The 22,500-nt window shown below is 40.4% G+C and overlaps 2 protein-coding genes, 1 long non-coding RNA gene and 1 other non-coding gene across 5 annotated transcripts in view; 1 reads left to right on the top strand and 3 right to left on the bottom strand.

Annotated features, from left to right (window-relative positions):
- LOC137997244 (lysophospholipid acyltransferase 5-like) overlaps positions 1-5,436 on the bottom strand; it is a 22,890-nt gene extending 17,454 nt beyond the window's left edge. The window contains exons 1-4 of the mRNA XM_068843118.1: positions 5,333-5,436; positions 3,374-3,499; positions 2,535-2,593; positions 2,383-2,431 (exon numbers count right to left, since the gene is read on the bottom strand). Coding sequence (XP_068699219.1) covers positions 2,383-2,431; positions 2,535-2,593; positions 3,374-3,464 — 199 coding nt within the window. The 5' untranslated portion in view covers positions 3,465-3,499; positions 5,333-5,436. The remainder of the gene's footprint in view (positions 1-2,382; positions 2,432-2,534; positions 2,594-3,373; positions 3,500-5,332) is intronic.
- Positions 1-22,500, bottom strand: part of LOC137997245 (lysophospholipid acyltransferase 5-like) — a 288,814-nt gene that overhangs the window by 237,770 nt on the left and 28,544 nt on the right. The window contains exon 17 of one of the 2 annotated variants that reach the window (XR_011122432.1): positions 22,122-22,242. Coding sequence is in view for 1 of the 2 variants with exons in the window: in XM_068843119.1 (XP_068699220.1) it covers positions 22,224-22,242 (19 nt within the window). In the remaining variant the exon portion in view is untranslated. Of the gene's footprint in view, positions 1-18,851; positions 22,243-22,500 lie in introns of those variants that run through there. The other variant, XM_068843119.1, reaches the window with a different exon arrangement.
- Positions 7,871-12,047, bottom strand: LOC137994704 (uncharacterized). Its single transcript, XR_011122171.1, has 2 exons — positions 11,941-12,047; positions 7,871-9,805 (listed from the first exon to the last, which is right to left on the bottom strand). It is a non-coding gene; the product is annotated as an uncharacterized lncRNA (long non-coding RNA).
- Positions 11,766-11,838, top strand: Trnaa-ggc (transfer RNA alanine (anticodon GGC)). Its single transcript has one exon. It is a non-coding gene; the product is annotated as a tRNA-Ala (tRNA).

Here is a 22,500-nt window from a genome sequence, read left to right as displayed (position 1 = left end):
TCACAACTCGGCGTCGTTACGTTGCCGTCACGAATGGCCGTGCGGGGGCGAATTTGCAGTGTCTGTTTCCTACAAAACACACCACTTCACAGCTTTCTGATGTTCTGATAAGTAGCTTTAGTCATACTTGCAAATGATACTTCGAATAAATCAACACAACTTCAAATACCTTAATTTGAAAAAAAAAAACGAAGAAAGCGACCGAGCTACCATGCAACACCCACAACTGCAAAGCACTTAAAAATATAGGGAATTTTTACCGCTTTGATTTGGGCATGCGGGCATTGCGATACGTACCCGATGTCGAGGCACGACAAATTCACAATCACATGAGATCGAGGTGATGTGCGCGTCGGCCAGCCAGTCGAAAATGGCGTCCAAGCCCTGAGATCGCGTGGCATCACGACCAATACCCGCAAACCATATTCGGGACATTGGTAAAACGACACGATTAGAATGCGTCGTCTTTGTTCGTAACGCAATTATTACTATTATTAAAAGGGAAAGGAATCAGAGACTTTTCTGGAAAAGAAAGGAAATCATACAAGGGACAAGCTAAACAGAAACGACAGGGATAAAACTGAACCTCTGCTAGGACGGTAACCTCGGCTAAAAGAGAGCAAACTATATTCAACCAATTAAGCAGTCACGACGTCAAAAGTAAATTCTACAGACTACAGCGCAAGAGTGTAAAGTCGTTTTCAAAAACATTCTCTTTACTTCCAGACTCGATATTAAAACTATGGTTGGCCAAAGTCGCAACTGTCTTTTCTAAGAAATAATATGTTTGAAGAAGCCTTGATGTTGCTGAAGCTTATCCCACAAGCGTTTCAAGCGTTTTCAGGAAAGTTGTTTCCATCCTAAATGCAGTTGGCGAGAGAGAGAGAGAGAGAGAGCATGCAACGCCCGATCAATCGAAACATCTTGCGTGACCTGAGCGTACAATAAAATCTCCAGCAGAAACTACGGTGGCCCACAACTGTCAAGGCAATAACAAATACCTCACGGCAAAACTAAAACTGTCACGGCAATATCAAATTCCGCACGGCAAAACCAAAATGCTCACGGCAAAACCAAAATGCTCACGGCGAAACCATAAAGCTCACGGCAAAACAAAAAACTCACGGCGAAATCAAAAACCTCACGGCAAAACGAAAAGCTCAAGGCAAAATCAAAAACTCACGGCGAAACCGTGAAAACGTTTGCCTTTGTATACAACAGTGTCTAGAAATGTAGCTTCAGTGTTCGAGATCTCAGCCGTAAATTTTATTGTAGGGTGGTGTGAGTTTGCTTGTGTGATGAACTTGTCTACATCCTGTTTGCTGACATCCCACAACGAAAAAATGTCGTCAATGTATCGTTTCCAAATCAGTGGCTTTATGACGCTTTTGCTAAGAATTTCTGTCTCGATGTCGGCCATAAAGATATTTGCGAAAGCAACGGCCATTTTCGTACCCATAGCGGTACCGTGAATTTGAAGATAGTTCTTTCCGTTGAATTGGAAAGAGTTCTCTTTAAGTATATGTATTAGCATTTCTTTGATATAGTTAGTGGAATTGGAGGGTTATTTTTGTGAAAATTTTCGTACGCATTGCATACTGTAGTGATTCCCTCTTCTTGTGGTATATTTGTATATAGACTTGTGACATCCATCGTTACAAGGAAAGTTCGTTTTCCCATCTTCGTCTTTTCGATGAAGTTGATAAAATCTGTGGAGTCTTTAAGATAAGACGTTTGTGATGTGGAAATAGGCTGAAGTAATGTGTCAACAAATGCTGATATTCGTTCTCTAGGCCCGTTACAACCAGAGATTATTGGTCTCCCTACAAGAGTAGGCTTGTGGATTTTAGTGACGGTATAGAATTCAGGTATTCGCGGTGGATTTGGTGTTTGAGACAACCATTTTTTAGTCATGTCATCGATATAGTTGTTACCTTTCTCTGGTTTTTGGTTTTGCCGTGAGCTTTTTGGTTTTGCCGTGAGTTCTTGATTTTGCCGTTAGCTTTTTAGTTTTGCCGTGAGTTTTTTGTTTTGCCGTGAGCTTTTAATTTTGGTTTTGCCGTGAGTTTTTGATTTTGCCGTGAGCTTTTCGTTTTGCCGTGAGCTTTTTGATTTCGCCGTGAGTTTTTTGTTTCGCCGTGAGCTTTATGGTTTTGCCGTGAGCATTTTGGTTTTACCGTGAGCATTTTGGTTTTGCCGTGCGGAATTTGATATTGCCGTGACAGTTTTAGTTTTGCTGTGAGGTATTTGTTATTGCCTTGACAGTTGTGGGCCACCGTAAGTACGAAACAGCACGCGCTAAGGATGCGGCTTAATGTACAAGTTAGGATCGATCGTTCATGTAAGACAATCCTCGGAGAAAAAATTCAACAAGTGACTCACCAAAACAAAAGAAAGCTGTCCAAATCCCACAAACAGTTATAAATAGATGCTACAATAAAAATCAAGAAAACAAATTTAATTAAGCAACAGCAAAAAAACAAAAACAGTTTTAAAAAAATAATGAAACACTGATAATTTAATTTGAATATCACCTGGAAGTTTGCGTTTTTCCCATAACAAAAGGCCCGGTATAAGAAAGCCAAGGGCAAACCTACAAGCAAGAAACAGCAAAGATAAAAAATACCACCCCAATGGAGAATAGTTTCTTCCCCATTTGGGTCATTGCACTTGGTCGATGGACTTTTCATCCCCAAATTCATAAAGACGTTACAAAGTCTAGAAATTCAAAGTGGGCGAATACGCATGTACAAAGCGTTCTACCGTTTTGTTTTGCTTTGTTTTTTCACGAAGAAACGATGAGAAGTCACACAAGTTACGTATCACGTTAAATAATTTATGTGCACTTTGTAATGACCTTGAACTTTGCTTTGTTTCGATTTTGGAGAAGCGAGCGCCTATACAATTTCCATACATGCTTTAATTGATATTTAAGAACCGCGGCAAACTTGGAACATTTTTGCTTTCTGTTGTTTCTATACAATAATTAACACAGAAAGCCATAAAAATAAACCGGCTCCTCGGACTGGCTCCAGTCCTCAGGGACAGCAACCAAGATTCGAAGCTTGAGAGTTGTGTACACAAAGAGACGAATTAAATACTTAAGACATAACATCAAGAAGGCGCAAAGAGGCAACCAGTTCAGTTGGTTACTTTAAATTACGCCGGGAGTGTTAATAATATGTGAGGCCATCAAAGACAAAATAACTCAGTTTAGAGTGGCCTCCCCGTGCAAATTTAGCTGACTAGCCAGCCATCCGGCCAACTCGCCTCTGTCGTCAAGCTTGATGAACTAAATTCCCCTTATCTCTTGTTGAATATCGAACCACACAGATTACGGATAGATAAATACATACACCAGGGCACAACTTACCGGTTAATAAGGCCACCATAAGCCGCAAAACCGGTTCCGCGACCCCAGCTCTTCGTGCCAGAGCTTCTATACTATTTCCGTGTTCATCCATTTTAAAACTCCCTTTTACGCACACAGAATTGGATGCTGGCGAACATATATTATGAAAAATGAAAAAAATATTCGTGATTTCCTGACTTTAAGCAGAACCAAGACAGGAACGAGCATTCCATCAACAAGCCTAGACAACGTAAAAATCCAGTTTCAGTTCACGAGGAACTGTCACGCAACCGTGTAACGTTCCAATATGTTAATATGGTTGCTTTTGGTTTCAATAACTTCCGTTCGTCATGAAACTATATGAAGGGATATGTTATCATCGTTGGAAAAAGATCTATGTTACAATCAGAAGTTTCAATAGCGTTACCGTGGTTGAGAGTTGCGTGTTAAACTTCAATTTTCGCGTAAGCTTACATATATTATTCTCATTGCCCTGGGGAGGGTAACCCTGATGATAGGTTACCCCAGCACTGCTCACACATTTCTTCCTTTTGTCATCGACGCGTTTACAAGACAGCCACGGTTACCCTAGCGCTAGGATAACCCTAGCTGCCTTGTAAACGCTCAGCTAGGGACAACTCACCAACCCGGGGCAACTTTTTAGCGCTTTCTATTGTGTTTGCGATGCTGGCGGTTACCAAGCACACAAAGTTGTACCGGGTGGTAGGGTAAGCCTAACCGTGAAATTTTGCTTGTAAAGCCGGGCTATCTTTGACCCTCCTGCTAGGGTAACCCTAGTAGTATGGTTACCCTACCTGCTTGTAAACAGGGCCTAAGATTAATTCGGGAAACACATAAACCCAATAAATTGACCTGCTCCCCACTGTGTGGCTTCATAGCTCGGTTAGAATAGAATAGCGTTGTCCCGGCATCGCAGAGGTCATGAGTTCGAATCCCGTGTTTCAGGTGTCCAATTAGAGAGGATTGCCTAAATTTTCCATGTAAGAACGAGGATCATTTCTTTCTTTCGTTCACTCGTAACGTTATTAATTATATTGGGATTGATGTTCATTGTTTACAACAAACATTTGCCGACAAATTTCCGAATTTGATATTCAAATTCGCCAACCACCGAACAAAAGACATCTTTCAACAACCAATAGGCCATTTCCGAGTTCATGTCTGCCTCCTCTTCAAAGCGAGTCTAAGTGCGAGTTTTTGTGATGGTAATTAGTTCTACTTTACATATGAATGAAAACTAATTTTCATAAGAAAAACTTTGCACTTAAACTCGCTTTGAAGAGAAGGCAGACATGAACTCGGAAATGGCTTATTAGCGTTGTCGCAAAAATAAAAATAGGTGTCGTTATAGCTATTAAAATCGTAAATGGTTTCAACCCAGGAGTCATTTCATACCCAAGTGGAAGTACGATCGTCTGGTTGAGCCTGGCCCTGAGATGACATTGAGGCCCAATTCAGACGCCGCTCCACTCATGTGCTGAACCTAATACAATTAGGTCCGACTTTGGAGCGACATCGGCGCAACAGCTAATTCAGACGGAATGCCATGTGTCAAAACCTAATACGTTTTTTATACACAGAGAAAGCGAAGGACTGGGTGCGATACCGAATACTTAACGGAGTTAATTAATCGCGGGAAGAATATACAATACAATAACTGATGTATTTGATTCGGCACATGATAAGATCGCCGTATGAATCAGCTGCCGCTCCAGTGTCAAATAATGCAGCAGTACTTGTCTAAGTTAACAGCGTTGCTGCACCGAATTAAAACTGCCGTACCAAACTGATTCAGACGTCGCTCTTTTGCCGGACTTAATTCATCACTTAGGTTCGGCACATGAGTGGAGCGGCGTCTGAACTGGGCTTGACTGACAGCCAACCATAAAATCACGACTTCTTTGACTAATCACATCAACGACCAGAATTTTTTTATCTACTGACGTTTAACATACTTACTGTACTCCGAACATGACTTCCGTTCAGGTTGTCGAACCGTCAGTCAATGCCACCCTAAACAGTCCCTCTCTTGACTAAGATTGAGCCTTGTCTGCTGTATAACCCATTGCTCGTGACAGTCATTCCACATGAATGTCACATTTTTAGTCAGCGTGCGAGCGCCCCGAGAGACTCTGGGACAGTGGACTTTTTTACTCGCGTTTATTAAATTTTGAGCCTGTCTGATAAGGCGTTTATTCAAGCGGTGTCATTTATTCGAGGGCGGCGTTATTTCATATTCATATTTCTTGCACTACTGACAACAATTACGGTAGATCATTTGTAAATATTATTTTAAACAGAAACATGTTTAAAGTTTCGATGTCTCGCTTTTTTGCTGAGATAAATAGTAATTGTACGTCTGGCTCGTGATCAACGTGTGAAAACAAAAATAAGAAATAAAACAATTTTTTTAAATGGTTAAAATAGAGTTGATAAGTGTAAACTTAGTCATTTCGATCGATCTCAAGACAAAACGATCTCAACTCTTGTAAGAATGGTGATCTCAATAACAATGTTGCTGAACACCATTCAAGAACAAAACACACTATCGACTGGGTATCTTCTGAGTGTTTAACCTACTGTATGAACTATGATCAGCGTCTTACACTTGAAAGCTAGCTCGTATACAAACCTCAGAGAACAAACGACATTAAAGGGTTACCAACCTGTACTTGCGACTTACAAACGATTACTTAAGAGAAAACCTGAACTACACTTTTTCCTCTCAAACCTCGTGCGACCTTCACTTCCAAACCGGATCGTAATGCACCAATCACCAATCATCCGGTACCCTCACAACACAACAAACCAGACCATCACTACGTTCGTTTGAATTTCCAACCGTCACTTGACTCTGAAGATAACTTGCTCTCAGGTTTTCGAAATGTCAGTCACTACCAACAGAGTTCTCAGGACTACTTTAACCCACATGATCAAACTCCATCGAGGTATGTAATTCCTGGGTTCAAACCATAATTCCCGAAAGATGGCCTAAACGTCTTTCAAGAATTTCCCGGAAAAAAGCTCCAAAATTATTTTAATTATGCAATTGAAATGTCTAAATTCTCCAAATACTTTCTAAAGTTCCCAAAAATTCTCAAAAATATCGTTCTTACGGTGAGAAACCGCTGCTCAGATGTACTGAAGGGCCTCTTGCCTCTTGGTGGATAACCGCTGATATGTTGTACTGTAGACTGATGAAAAACCAATGAATAAAGGGGTAGTTTCTAAAGAAACTGTGGTGCTGCTTCAGTGGGGAAGTAGTACACGAAAATTTTCGGTTTTATCAACGGAATTGATAATGTAAATTGACCATCCGTGTACGGCGGTCAATTTACATTATCAACTTCGTTGATAAAACCAAACATTTTCTGATGAAGAGCCGCTGACTTGTTCTGCTCTAGACACTGCTGTATAGTACCGTGCGAGCAGATATATATCGATATGCTAACCGAAACCGTCAGACTTTCACTAAAAGAAAATTAATACGGGGAGGCTCCGAGGTTTATATACCATTTTTTGGCAGAAAAGATACCCTTCTCGTATACCTTGCATTGGAAAATTTTAAGGTAAGGCCCTAAAAATAAAATACCTAAATGAAAGACTTACTTACCCTTTCATATACTTCAACCCGTGAAATCCTTACCTTTTCATACACCTGAAGCGTGAAAAAGGTACCCCTTTCGGGCGGAGCCTCCCCGAACAGGCCATTATAGGGAGTACCCCCCGGGGGGGGGGGGGGTGGGTTGGAATGTCAAAATTTGACATAAAGGAAGAGGCATTGGTCGAGCTCCGTTCTCTGGGTTTTACCTGGGAGGATATGACTCGTATGTTACTCGTCTCGCGCTGGACTATTCCCCGCATAGTTTCAGAGTCTGGCCTTAACCACTGGTCACGTTTTAGTGACATCACTGATGAACAATTTGATTCCAAAATTAGCGCTTTTGTGAGTGAACGTGGCAGTTTAGTCGGAACTTCAATGGTTTTGGGCCATTTGAGATCGGAGGGGTTAAATATACAGCAAGAGCGGGTTCGTAAATGTCTTGCTCGTTTAGATCCTCATAGTGTCAGGATACGTTGGGCGATAACAGTTTCACGACAAGCACACTCGGTAGCTGGGCCAAACAGACCTGTGGCACCAGGACGGTCATCATAGCCTAATAACTTGGGGATTTGTTATTCACGAGGCAATTGATAGGTTTCACGGTTGGTAACCTTCTTGCGTTGCTCGAAAAACAATGGAAGTGGGACAGTGGCGGATTTGTTTCTAAATACGGCCCAGGAGTACGGTTGGCCATCACGGGTGCGAACTGATCGCGCCGGAGAGAACACGCAAGTTTGGCAATTAATGGAAGACAGAACAACAACAGGGGAAGCTTCTTGGTTGGTTCCTCTACCCATAATCAACGAATTGAGCACCTTTGGCGAGATGTCTTCAGATGTGTAGCACACATTTTCTACCATACATTCCAAGCCATGAACTGTAAAACGCATGAATGAGCTTGATGGAATTTTATTTTTGCACAACAACGCTAACGCAATGAAAGCAGGCCTGCAAGAAATCATTTTCTACATGAAAATAATGAAAGTGTTTTTGCCCATGGCAATTACTAAATTAAACGAAAACTGCCCTGTCTCAGCCAATCATCATTTAGTAACTTTGCCTTTTATTCGCGGTATTGTGTGCGATCGTCCAACACATGAACTATCAGGTGTACCCTGTTTGTTGCAATCACAAACTCGCGTAGAAGGACGTTGCATTGCTTTTCTGTTCTTCAAATTTTGACTCAATTGATGGGTCCCGAGAACAGTATCAAAAAGCCTTCAGATTTGCCTGCAAACAGCTTTAATGCCACAAGACAAAATACTTGTACTAAAGCAGAACTGTATAACAATTCGTGAAAGTGCAAAGCAGACAGTTTACAAGAACAAAAAACATGGTCAGCTAATTGCAGAGCTCTCAAGTCTCACGCATTTCGATGCAATCTCACGCTCTCACCCCGACAAGAGCATTTCTCACGCATTGGCACTTTTCTCGTAGGTAACTCTACTTTTTAAGCTTTCAAAAGTACTCATGAATTCCGAATTCGTTCCTTCACTGGCACTGAATTTCGACCAATGTTCAATCTGTTCGTGTGCGACCAATTTTCTTGTTTCTTCAGGACTTTCACCCGTTAATATATGAATTATAGGCCGATACGTTAGCTCAGGCTGACCATAATAACATGGTGGCTCTTAGCAAGCAGCATGAATAAAACAAAATGGCGGACTCGACGGTGCATTTCCAGCGATCTGAGAAGTGCAAATTTCAAAGATTTTCCGGGGAAGCATGCCCCAGGACCCCCCTAGAATTGTTTGACGCCTCCGGCACAAGAAACACTGTCCGCATGTATCTCACTCTTTGGAAACTTTAAGACTTGAGAGCTCTGTAATTGTGACTCATGTCATCTTTCTTTCTACGCTTAAATCACACAACTTTGATGTCAAAAGACAAAAATACTTGCACTAAAGCGGGAATGTATCACATTGCGTGAAAATACAAATCAATTTATAATAAAAAAATAAACAAAAATATTGTCATTGGTAATTGTGGCTCATGCAATCTTTCTTTCTCGTTCAGTCAAGTGCAAATAACCCTAAACTACGCTTAAATGAAACAACTTTGATATCACAAAAATACTTGTACTAAATCGGGAATGTATAACAAATCAATTTATAAACAACTTATATAGCAAAAATATGGTCATTGGTAATTGTGACTCACGCCATCTTTCTTTCTTGTTCAAGTGTAATAACTAGGCTTAAATGACATTAGGTCGCTTGTAACGCGCCGGGCGCGGTCGAAGGGTTTACGACTGGTTTATCACCGGCTTTGCAGAAGATGGAGGCAATGGAGGTAATGCAAAGGGGCCTCCAAATAGCGTACCAGCATCAAGTGAGAACTCGTTGTCAAACAGGGAGAATCCTATCTTCTTTCCAAACTCGAAACCGCAGCCAGCAAACTTCAGCTCGAGGGTTCTGCCATCGATCTTTGCAACTGTTGACAATCCGGCCCCAAAGTGAAGATGAAACGGCCCAAAGAAGGCTTCACTTAGCGTTGCTTTCCATGTGAATTCACCTCCCAGTACGCTGCCAACTTTGCTGATGCAATTTCCATCCAATCCAGCACTCGAACGACCAAGGCCTCCGAGAAATCGTGCAATTACTTTTTTTTCTGAATCAAAAACCTGAAACAAGTAGGCCTGTAGTTGGGCAGCGACTGTCCCTCCTACGTCTGAAAAGGCCGCGTCTCCATCCAATGCACCTTCCCCGTAAGAGTACTTATTATCACCGCCAAGCCGAGCTGCTAGTTTTATGAAATTGTTGCCAATTTTGTTAAGGGTTTTTGCTGTACCTTGGTCGTAATTCATCTTCAGACTTCCTGTCAGTAAACTAAAATGTAGAGGTAACAGATAAAGGTCCTTAGTCTTAAGAACTGATTAGCACTTACCGATGTTGTCTTAAACATTTGCAAAATCACTGCTTCTGCTTCTAAGTTTGTATCGGCTAATAACCCTAAATATACGAGAGTATACGTAAAAGACGCTTCTCCATTCATTATATCAGCATAGTCGGTATCACTAATAGTCAGTTCTTTAAATGGTCTTATAACTTGTAACTACAGCGCCGGAAGAAACACAGCTCAACGAAGTCGAACCGAATGTATAAACAAGAAGCCTCTGACACCCAGTTCAAGCGCGAGCTTTTCAACTACAGCGACAGTTCAGTGGAATAATCTGTACACGGATTCCGCTTGCGAGAAACTCTTAAAATAACTCGCTTTATAAAAAAATATATTTCAAACACTTATACTCAAGGATTCTGAGACGAGATTAAGGCAAAATAAGATGTCTTACTCTCAACCGAAAAGCTTCCTGAATTATGATAACACACTGAAACATCCTGTACGTAAATTTAATAATTATCCCATGAGCGCACTATGGTCGTTGCCATTTGAAACGGTCGTTTCCATTTCTCAGAACGGTCGATGCCATTTTTAAGCTCTGAATTACACTCATTAGGTCTAAGAACTCAAAAGGTTGCGGTTACTGGGAGTTGTGTCTCGCTGGTCATATGAGTTAAGGTTGGGGTTAGGGTTCTGTTTAGGGTAAGGGCTAAGAACCCGAGTTCGAGTCTTGAAATTTCCGGACTCTTTTTCTCCTCCAGTTTTTCTTTTATAAATGTTTTTTTTCCTAATTGTCTTAATTTTTGTTAATATTTTTTCTTAGTTTGTTTCTTTTAATTTTCTTTGAAGTGAAGTGTGTAGTCGACCGTTATAAATGGCATCGACCGTTTCAAATGGCAACGACCGTTCTGAGAAATGGCAACGACCGTTTACGAAAGGGAAATTTGCAGCGCCGAGTTGGCTATAACCAGTCGCATATCCAACAAGCGCGCATGGAACTTTTGTTTTATTACATTTTTATTGACTTCTGAACGCTTTGGACACTTCGAGATGAAAACCAAATGTTATTGAAATCAACGCAAGCGTTTCTTTTTTCTGTTCCTTCGCCCTTTTGCTAGCTAATTATTTATGACGCAATGGCACTTTTGCAAATGTTAGCAGCTTAGATGCATCAACTCTGGCATTTTCGCGTCCGGGGCCTTTGGCTATCGATCTTTTCGTGATAAAAAAGACTTGCTCGCACGATACATTACTGCGAAAGAAGAAGTCCTATCAAATGAAACAAATGGACATTACGACATACGTACTTCGTCTATCTTAAAAACTGTAAGAGATGTTGGGAAAAGAAAAAAAAAAAAAAAAGTTCCTTATGCCCTATACAACCGGTTTCCCTCTAACACACGATTTTTTTCTTTTTAAAGCTGGTTAGTCCGAATCCTAACACTGCTTTCTTTCATGCTCTATCGCCAAAATTTATACAATGCAAAGATATGAATATGCTGGAAGGGTAATCGCAGCAAAAGTTCTTTCGTCCTGTTAACACGTTGGCAAACCAACACGAGGCGATGTAACACTAAATTCCTGATCCAAAATAGCTAATTCTTCAATAAATTATTTCATTGAACGAACTAATATATGGAATGAATCCATTGAACTGCGGATATGAAATCAAGTGAAGCTATATGATCCTCGCGCAGTTATGACTGCAATTTTAGCAATTGCGTACAGATGTCGGGGTTTGAATCCCGCATGACCTCGCGATGCTGGTGCGACGCTGTAACCAACTGAGATAAGAATGAAGCCACTGATGTTGGGATTTGGTCATTTGTGGGCTCAAAAATTCCTGTGATGAATCAATCAATGATTTATTTCATACATCGTTTCTTTCATTGATTCATTCATCACGGGAACATTTTAACCCACAAATGACCAATTCCCAACATCAGTGGCTTCATGGCTCAGTTGGTTAGAGCGTCGCACCGGCATCGCGAGGTCACGGGCTCAAACCCCGTTGAAGTCCTGAATTTTTCAGGCTTCTCTACGCAATTGCTAAAAGTTGCTTTCATGACTGCGAGGATCATAGCTTCACTTGCAATTATTTCATATTAGTTATATGACCAACCTTCAGTCGGAGATTTCGCAGGTGATCACGGCACACAATCTGATGTTTTTGAACTTGCAGTCGCTTTATTTTCACGCCAAGACAAATGTTTTGATTGATAGTTTTCAAGTATTTGTTTAACGGGTTGTCGTAATAATCACACATAGGAATTTATGTGGCGTAATCACTCTAAACTAACCTGAAGTTTGAATTTGTTAAGCTTTTCGACCCCTGTTCAAAGTAAAAATCACTTTTCAACAATACTTGAACGCAATTGGGGAAAAGAGAGTCAGCTGATCCTTTGACTTCCACGGTTTATATGTGAGGGTTTTGAAGAAGGAATGCATCGTCATTATTAGTCAAGTAGGCGTTGCTTGGAAGTTAATTTACCAACTTTTGAGAGGGTTGTTCTCTTTCTATTCTGTGATTAAAATGAGATCACCAGATTGGCATCTTGAGTCTTGTGACCTCTTACCGTAAGTAAAGACACTCGTCGAATCATTCGTTTTTGCACGATTTTCGTATTGGAAACTTTTCGGGTTACGGCCGTCTGACGTAGTTTACGGTGACTTGCAAGTTCGATGGCTGGATGAGTCGATGATTTGTTTTGGAATAGAATATATAAGAATATATTTAATGATCAAATAGAAATTAATGGTTGCTGACTTATTTGAAAGTGTTTGTTTTGAAGCAATCTATATTTTTAACTTGTCATATGATTTCGTGATCGGTAATTTGTTGTGGCCTAAGATAAATTATTCGTGTCACCTAGCTCGCTAAATTGGAATGAAATAATGACGTTGTACAAGGAAACACAAATATTAGTAAGAGCATGGGTATAAAAAATATGAACAAAATAGTCGGAACAAGATGAAGTCTAGTCTGGTCTATCTCACTTTCGTTTTGCTCGTCTTTCCTCGGCTGAGAAAAACCTTAGATACGAAACAATTCATTTTCCTGTAAAGCGCAAGCTGTCCTGAATTCCAAATTTCCGATGTTTTCGTCACCTCTCTGTGATTGGCCAAAAGATAACCCGATCATGAACTTATCACATGTGAGACCCATTCATTTCCATGCTCACTCACCTTTTTTTGACTCCTTCATATACGCGCATAAGCAATGAATCAGTTGTTGCCGAGGGACTGATTTGTGGACAATCTCCGTTACCCTTGTCCAGCGGAACGGGCGCGGGAGGCTCTGGTATAATCCAAAACCGGAACCAGAAAACTCTGATTCCGGTTGAATAATTGCGCGTGCGTGAGGGGAGACGGTTAGAAATCAACAAAAACACTGGAGATAACCTTGCCATGAAAGCGCTTACTTTTCACTCGCCAAACAGTACACATGAGTATGAATACATCTCCTGATACACTCGAGACATTTAAACTGCGGAAAATAAGAAACTAATGAGATACATTTTATCAATATCAAAACAGATTTCAGTGTCTGGTGTCACGCAAGTGACAATTGCTGTATTTACAAAAACAAAAGCGTTACGGAACTGGCAAGTTGTAAAACGATTTATTTCTAGATCATCTTCAACCTCTTATAGATAAAAATCAAAAAGAAATCACTATTTTTGAGTTTAGAAATTGAAAAATGAAAATGGCAGGAAATAAAACCGTTTTTCAACAGCCAATCAAATATGGCCTTTTTTTGGATTCGACCAGAGTCTTTCTTCCCCGACCGCTGACCAAGGGAACGATGACTCTAGGAACGAGATTGATATTGCGAAAACGGAAATCAAATTGAAATCAAATTGGGTGAGCGGAAATGAAATTCCGTCTGGCTCCCAATTTACGCTGTATCCACGTTCTCTGGCTGGCAGCAATTTCGTAGAGGAGTTCTGCTTTCAGCGGTCTTGCCGTCCTTTTAGTTGAGTAAAAATTGCTTTATTGTGCCTTCATTACCTGATCTCTAAATTATGCAGTGCACACATTGGTCGTAGCGGTTACGCTAAGTACTATAACCTAAAACAGTTATAGAGCTCCCAATTCGATCAGTCTTGACGCTCACTGCGTTTAATTGCTATAAAAACCACTACCAAACTGGTAACCAATACCGCATCAAAGTACGTAATAAATAAAGCCATCTTCGTAAATGGCTATCAGTCATTATTTCATTCATATATATATAGGACAACGCAGGAAGTTCAGTAAGTCCAAGTTGCAGTTCATTGCTGGTAAGCTTCGCTCGTTGATTTCTCAGTCTCAGGGACAAGCGAAGTGGAAATGAATCTGAACGGCGAGACTTGTTGACGAACACTGAAAACACTGATAATTGTGGTTTCCATGACCAACCGGTGCCATAAATGAAAAAAATATTGAGTAGCCGATCTCCTCGTGAAATCTTTATGAACTCGGGTCCACAAAGCAATGCAGATAAAAGGGCAAGGGAGGGAGAGCACTATTACGAATTCCAATAACAAAACCAAAACTTATTATGGAAAAGAGCAGAAAATTGAGAACTACATCGTGGAAACATTTTCAAAAATTAGTTCCAAAATCATCCAGATTTCACGAGTATTTTGACAGAAAAAGCATTGCATACTGCAAGTCAGTTGACTACAGTGGAATGAATACAAATCAAAATTGCATGTAAGAGACATTGCGCTAGCCGAAGAACAAGGCTTTCAGTTAATTTTGAGCGACTACGATCACCCAAACCCAAGAAGTTGCGTTATCTTAAAACCAACAGCTGTGGTTTGCAGAAAATGAAGTGCCCTCGTTTGCAGACACTTTGGACATCTTGTCGCGTTATATCATTTCATTAAGTGGAGACGTAGCTGACAACTCTGGCCATTTAAATCCCTCTTTAAATCAATACCATGATGACATGAATGCACCGTGCTCCTTTTAGGAGCAAATCCAGTTTCATTATTGGAATCGAGATTATCTGAAATGGGTAGATCTGGCACTTGACGCAGGTGGACGAGGCCGGAGATTGCTTGCTTTTTTCCCATCAGCTTTATGGCACTCCTACTAATAATTTTTTATGTACGTACTCTTGGAATTCAGGATCTATTGCGTAATCCAGAGGTGTTCATAGAAAGCAACACTGAACTCAGAGAGTGCTAGCAGTCCTCTCTATAAAGTCAGTCGAGCCGCCCGCTTTAGTCACTCAAGCGAACCGAAAGGCCGAGGAAAAGCGAAAAGCCAAAAGCCAAAAGCGGAAAGCGGAAAGCGAAAAGTGGGCGGCTCGACTGACTGAGAATGAATTCGAAGGGACTACCATCTGTCTAAACACTGAATATTCTCGGCAAGCTTATTTGAGTTATATGTCAAGGCAAGGAACGCGGTCTGATGAAATTATAATTCAAGCAGTTTCCAATTCTCTTAAATTGACAATTAACATAGCAGAATCATATGAAACTATTTCTCCTGTCGCATTTATTGGTCCAGTCAATACTGAAGAAGGTTATGCAAATATTTACATTGTTTACATAGGAGAACTTATTATGTGTCCACAGAACGTTCATCAGGAGATCATAGCACAGAAAATTACAACGTTAACTGGTTAGAATGCAACAAATACAACAGTGACAAACAAAATACATTGGAAACTGATGAAATGATATCAGAAACCCATAAGGGTTGAAACTTGTAACGCGCTGTCACAGCTTCCGAATATTCGGTGCGAACCGATTGGCTGAATGTTTCAGTGCTACGTACCATATTTGGAAATCCCTCGCTCTCGTTGTTCCAAATATGGTACTTAGCAAATTGAATGTTCAAAAGCTTCTTTCCCAGCACACAAGGGGCCGTTACACGTTTCAACCCTTATGGGTTTCTGATGATATATGAAATGCGGATATGAAATCAAGTGAAGCTATGATCCTCGCAGTTATGAACGCAAATTTTGCAATTGCGTAGAGAAGCCTGAAAAATTCAGGACTTCAACGGGGTTTGAACCCGTGACCTCGCGATACCGGTGCGACGCTCTAACCAACTGAGCTATGAAACCACTGACGTTTGTGGGTTCTAATGTTCCCGTGAGAAATGAGTCAATGATGAAATGATATATGAAATGGATCATATATGAACTGCGGATATGAAATGAACGCAATTTTTGCAATCGCGTAGAGAAGCCTGAAAATTTCAGGACTTCATATATCACTTCATCATTGATTCATTCCTCACGGGAACATTAGAACCCACAAATGACCAGCTCCCAACGTCAGTGGCTTCATAGCTCAGTTGTTTTAAGAGTCGCACCGGTATCGCGAGATCACGGGTTCAAACCCCGTTGAAGTCCTGAATTTTTCAGGCTTCTCTACGCAATTGCAAAAATTGCGTTAATAACTGCGAGGATCATATCTTCACTTGACATTGGAAACTGTACATATAGATAAATTAGAAAAGCGCAAAACGTCTGAAAGAAGGTATATACAAGTAAAACGAGCAAGAGAAGCTTACAGAGAATTGGAAAATAGAAAGAAAGGACGAAAACACCAGAAGCTGAAAGTAACACGGAGCAAAGAGATAAGCGGAAAAACACAAAGCTTCAAAGAGAGAGCACATGTGAAAGAAACGTTAAAATGCAGCTACATATAATTCAATTTGATTCATCTTTCAATTCCATTGTACTTCTCTCCCCTTCCCCTCCAATCGATGCCACAGATGTTTTCTTTGCGGGTTTGTTGTAAAATGCGCAACGTGATATGCGCAATATACGCTGCACTGAATTATTATAGTCTCTGTTTTAATGTCCTTTTGATAACCGTTTCATCATCAAAACCTGGTAGTTCTACAAATCCGAAACAGTCAAGATCATAACTAAATGTTTTTAATTCCCTCAAATGTTTCCGTGATGGTTTACATTTGAGGTCGATATTTTCATAAGTATAGCCTAGAGTAATATTTAACATCTATGTTGTGTCTTGTTTTCCTACATCTCTTGCCATTTTAACTCTATGGAATTGTTCGCGTTAAAGTAAAATGTGCCACGTATAAACAGCGTATAAAGAATCGGTAAGTAGGAAGTCGTCTGCCTGGGGAGGGTAGATGATTACTCCCTCCTGCCGAAAGGATTCCTATAAATTCCCAGAGATCTAACGGTGGCGAATCCTCAAATCTATTAGCTAAACTGAATATTCATTTAAGGTCGGCTTTAAATCTTTGACCAACAGTGTCTCCTTTATTTTACAGTGAGTGTCGGATCGCCCTTTCGCTAAAATTTGAAAGTGATCCCATTTAATACTGTGACCAGTTACATCCACCTCAAATGTATACCATCATGGAAACATTCGTGTCCATGCTCAGCGGCATATAACAGAGGAACCATGGTCAAAGATGAAAGGCGATTGATGTTGGAAACACCACAAAACCCATCCACTTTGCAGGTGTTTTACAGGAGAAACCTCGTGGGTATGATGAGTGTGCGCTGTTTGCCATTTTGAAAGTAAACCGCTGATAAAATAAACCGTTTTGCACATATTGCGTATTTTACATATTGACACCGGCGTATATTGCGTTGAGTATTTTACAGTAAGCCATCCCATAGTCGGCTCTCCACCGAATAGGATCGCTTACCAGGAGCTTATGACTGGAAGAGTCGATCTTCATCAAAAACGAAGGGAGGTAGTCTAAGGGGTTCATTTCGCACTGAAAGGCGAAAGGCGCAACACGATTGGTTTTCCTAGAAAAGCAAATGTTTTGGTTGGTTCGGGGCCCATAATCTCGTCGACGCCTGTGCTGGCGGCTTGTACCATAACCTGGTGCACGTTCGCCAACTCTGTTTCGAGCAACTTGCCCCTGGGGCAACATTCATACACCATTTATTTTGATGACATTTCTTTTGGTCCAAGTTACATTAGCCTTTCACGAAGTCGTTTTTAGGGGAGTTATATTTAACCTTCCCGCAATCGTCTGCTTATCGGAAAGCGCCATTCATACAGTTTAGCCAATCAAATTTTACGTACTGAATTCTAGAAGGTGACGTGGGTAACTTCCGCAGGAAATAGGCCATTTTCGAAATGTTAAAATTCAGCTTGATAGTGAGGCAGAGAGGACAAAAACAATAGAAACAAGTTGGAACGAATGTGAAAGATATAAGCTTATCATCCACTTTCCTGTCTTTGTCCTCGAAATATATCGAAAGAAGCCAATTCAAGAGTAAACAACATGACGGGTATAAAGGACTTCTTTATAAGCACTAAATTGATTGGACATGGTCAGACAATAACTGGTTCGTGATTGGCCAGGACGCCTCGCAAGTCAAACTGTCGAAAAGGGAAGTTGTTTCCTTGTAATCGGGCTTTTGTGGGGAAGAGGTGAAATACGACTGCGCGAAAGGCGTGGCATGTCCGAAAACACAACCAAACTAGAGAGGGTAAGCCATTGTCGGCTGCTTGTCGAAAGGGTTTGGGTCTATGCCCCGTTCTAGCCGCACGAAATTTGTTGATATACTAGGTAAAACAAGACAACTAAAATTCAAACTACTGGTTTTTAGCATGAAACTTGGGAGTATAACTGCGGCCAAAAACATGAAATAATTCCCGCATGTTGAAAATTAGGTTTTGTGAGAAAAATCAGTGAGATTTTTTTATACGTTAAGAAGTAACACATCCCAAGTTGTAAAATGTTGAAATGATAATTTATAAGCAATTGAAAACAAAGATAAAAACAAGCTGCTTAGCAAATGAAAAACTCAGAAAGACAATTTTATAAATTGATTAATTAAATTAATAAGCTTCCACATATAGAACGGTAGATGGCCAAAAATAACCTTAAAAGAAGTGGTTGTAAGCACAATTTTTCTCCCACCTTCCCCCCCAAAAACCACCTCCTTATCGTCCGCCATCTTAAAGCGGGAGGTTTAAAGTGCTGCTATGATAAAAAAAATCACTTCATTTTCTTCTTCATATCTTGAAAATGTGTTTGCTTATCACCTCACCAGCAAGATTTTCAGCTTTGATTTTTATCCAAAGGCTGTTTAGTTTGAGTTTCGAATTTCACGGTCCGCAATTACTCACTAAGGGTTGGATCCGCATGGGGAAAAGAGACGTCATTTACTCACTAGCTTACGATGCAGCTTCTTGTACCTATATGCAAAACGCGAGTGTAAAAGTGTTAAAGCCCGCGCTGCATATTAATTTAGCCGCGTACAAGCGCATTGAATTATCAAATTAGTGAGTCTTTGACGTCACTTTCTCCTCGATGCAGCTTTCTTAGTAATGGCGGACTATTAAATAGGAAAATTCCAGTTAAAATAAACGGTTGCCTTTTCGAAATCAAGGCTCAAAAAACGTGGGTCACTTAATGTTTAGTTGACATAGTTTGAAACCTAAAGAAAAAGAAGAATTGATTTTATGGTCATAGTAGCACTTAAAGAGAGGAGAACAGCGACGCTTTTCAAGAACGTCACGCGTACGAAACATGTCGTCGCTTCCCTACTTTTGCCGTTCACTTTTAAACCACAAAGCGTCGTTGTCCCCCAGAATTTCGATCGTCTATAGACTTTATTTACGTGACGTCGAGCCGCCAGAATTGAGCTCTGTTCCGATCCAAGCAGTTGCTTTCCGGTTAAAAGGATGCACATGAACATGTAAAATAGATAGCCTATTTTGTGGTTTGATCTACTAAGATACATTCTGATACACTTTTTGAATAATCCCGACGTAGTCAATCGAACGTTCGGTAATCGAACCCAATCGAACCCAATCGAACCCAATCGCTCGATTGCGTTCGGTAATCGAACTTAATCGAACTCACAAAAAAATTTTGCCAATCGAACGCAATCGAACTTTCGGTAATCGAACAGTTCAACAATCGAAAACATAATTGAAATCAATCGAACATAATCGAACACCTCAACAATCAGAAACACGAACCAGTTTCGTCTGGTCTGAAACAAAGCGTTGCGGTCAAATAAGTTATTTATTGGCTTCTATTTCAAAAACGAGTACAACAGGAAAGATGTCGGACAGGGCAGAGGTAAAAATTACTATTCTGGAAGCGGTGGTAAAGGGCTACCACGAGTGCTCTTTCGCCGTCCGTGTCGGGGATAAATTTGTTGTCAAGCAGAAAGAGGAGATAGGGGTCCGGCTCTGAGGGTAACTGACTATGACCGCGGCCAGCTTTAGTTCATTGAAATGTGTTAATATCTCTCACAAAGGGCTCCTCTAGTTAAAACTCAGTTAAAGAGTGGATTCCTTCCAATTCTACTAAGAGTTAATGCTTATCAATTTTGTATACCATTTTGTTTTTCTACCGAACAAAATCGAACCAATCGCGTTGATTGAGTTCGATTGGGTTCGGTAATCGAACTTAATCGAACTCACAAAAAAATTCCAGTACGATTATGTTCGATTGCCGAACCAATCGAACTCCAATCGAACGATTGGGTTCGATTGGTTTTTGGTTCGGTTTCGTTCGATTGCATGACTACGCCGGGAATAATAGAATTTAAAGCTGAAATTCTTATTCATGACCAATGAACAATCCTCAGTTTCTGTTGTAACTGGGACACAAAATAACTGATGAGCCTCTTCTAAATATGTATGAATTCTTTAAAAGCAGTAAAAATTAAAATCTCTCTTCTGTAGCTCGCAATTCTGAGAACTAAACTTGTAACCGCCCTTTTGCGTCAGAATAGACCAATTTCGATAAATTAAAATTCATCTCAACACAATGAACATGAATTCGAGGCTCTGGGGAATAAAAGTAAGGATTTCTATGAGTTTATTTCCCACAGCAAGCTCTCTCGAGGGTTTGGGAGAGAGACCTTGCTCAATGGTCTCAAGTTTCACGCAATCCCACGCTAAACGAAGACGTCACGCAATAATGAAGACTTCAAAGGCGGCGTGACGGTTGATCCAAGGACAGTATGTCGGCAAGCACGAATCTAACTACCTGAAACGTTTTCTCTCTCGTAGAGTTTTGTAAGTTCTACACATTTCGACAAACTGTCCATGGGTCTCCAATCCTTTAGAACTGAATAGTTTTTCTTCCGTGTTATATCCAGTCTTTCTTGCACATCGCCATTTTGGCATTCAAATTACCCTTTTTTTATCTCGGTTTAATATTCAAAATGTTCTTAAACTTTATACTAGGCAATAACGATTAATTTCAATACCGAAAAAAAACCCTACTATTTCTGATGAAAGCATAAGAATCAAAGAACATTGCTGATTAGGCAACATGCAAGGGTCCGAAAGAATGCGTGACAAGTGCAAAGGAAAGTCATCAGAGGAGCAAAACATGTCACGCAATCCTTCATTCCGTTGCCGGAGGACATGGACAATTTGAAATTTGAAAGCAATTATGCTTTCCAGTTTTAAGCTTCTAACATCGTTCCCAAATTACTTAAAGACCACGAGTATGATTAACATTCGTATTATCTATTGATAGGCTGTAGTGCGTCTTGTTAAGAGGCGGGCAATTTTCGTCCTTCGCCGAGCAACGAAGATGGATTCAAAGTGGACGGGAAATAGGGCGCCGCATTCCTATCGCTTATCGCCAAACCCAATGAAATGCAAGCGATTTCTCCCTTTCACAAGAAGTCCTTAGGAAAGGGTATACCGAGAATACACTCCCCATTGCTGGCTCAATCCACTTACACAGCTGTGATCGCTGAAGCCTCGCACGCTCCTCGACACAGTCGAGAAGTGAAAAGACTGGCGTTTCAGTGCTTACTTAAAAACGTTGAAATAAACACCCTTAGCATATACTAAAACAGTGGATGGCGTTCAAGGCGCGCTCTGATTGGCTACTCAAACTCCGAATGTCCTCTGCAATTCACCTCCGGGAAACTCGCGCGTGACTTGCGCCCGAAAATAATGCCATCGTTGCAGGAATAAATGAGTTAAAATCATCTTTCTGTGCTATATTATCTCACTGTTTTAGTATATACTACGACAACTACATGTATTCACCTCAGTGTCGGTGTTTCCATAGCCTCACCTAAACACTCGGGGAAATTGGAAGAATTCGAGACAGTTATACAAACCCGAGACGCAGTCGAGGGTTTGCATAAGTGTCTCGAATTCTCCCAACACCCCCGAGTGTTTAGATGAGCCTATGGAAACACGGAAAAAAGTCCTCTATTGCTTTTATAAAATATGTCTCAAAGATAATTCGACAAATGAAGGAAACGAATGAAGGAAAATTCTTGATTGAAACAGATTTTCTTGATATACCAATCAAAACGCCCATCTGACAACATAAAACCACAGCTGTGTTTCCACACTCTCATCAAAACACAGCTATTGACCAATGAGAGTGCGCGTACTATCCTTATTATTTTATAATCACCAACAGCAAACTCGTACTGTTAAATAGAGCTTGATGAATATTAGCACCAGGCTAATTCACTTTCTTTGATCTGCAAAATAAACAATGAATAAATAAAAATCAAGAAATAGACTAATGCTTTCCAACGGAACAAAGAGTGGTTGGAAAGCGTGTTCGTTACGGTTCGTAGCATTACTATAATTCAAGGTATTCACAATGTTTCTGAAATAAGGCTTCAGATATTTTGAACAATTGTTTCGTATTAACCTTTTGTTCATGATTATGTAACTGCATATATTATATGCTAATCACTTCGGTATAAAAAAGTAGAATTTCCAGTTTTCACTAT

This window comes from Montipora foliosa, chromosome 3 (genome assembly GCF_036669935.1).
Source record: "Montipora foliosa isolate CH-2021 chromosome 3, ASM3666993v2, whole genome shotgun sequence".
In the NCBI taxonomy this organism is placed as follows: domain Eukaryota; kingdom Metazoa; phylum Cnidaria; class Anthozoa; order Scleractinia; family Acroporidae; genus Montipora; species Montipora foliosa.
Note: the sequence above shows the minus strand (reverse complement) of the source record. Positions and strands in the feature narration are given on the sequence as shown.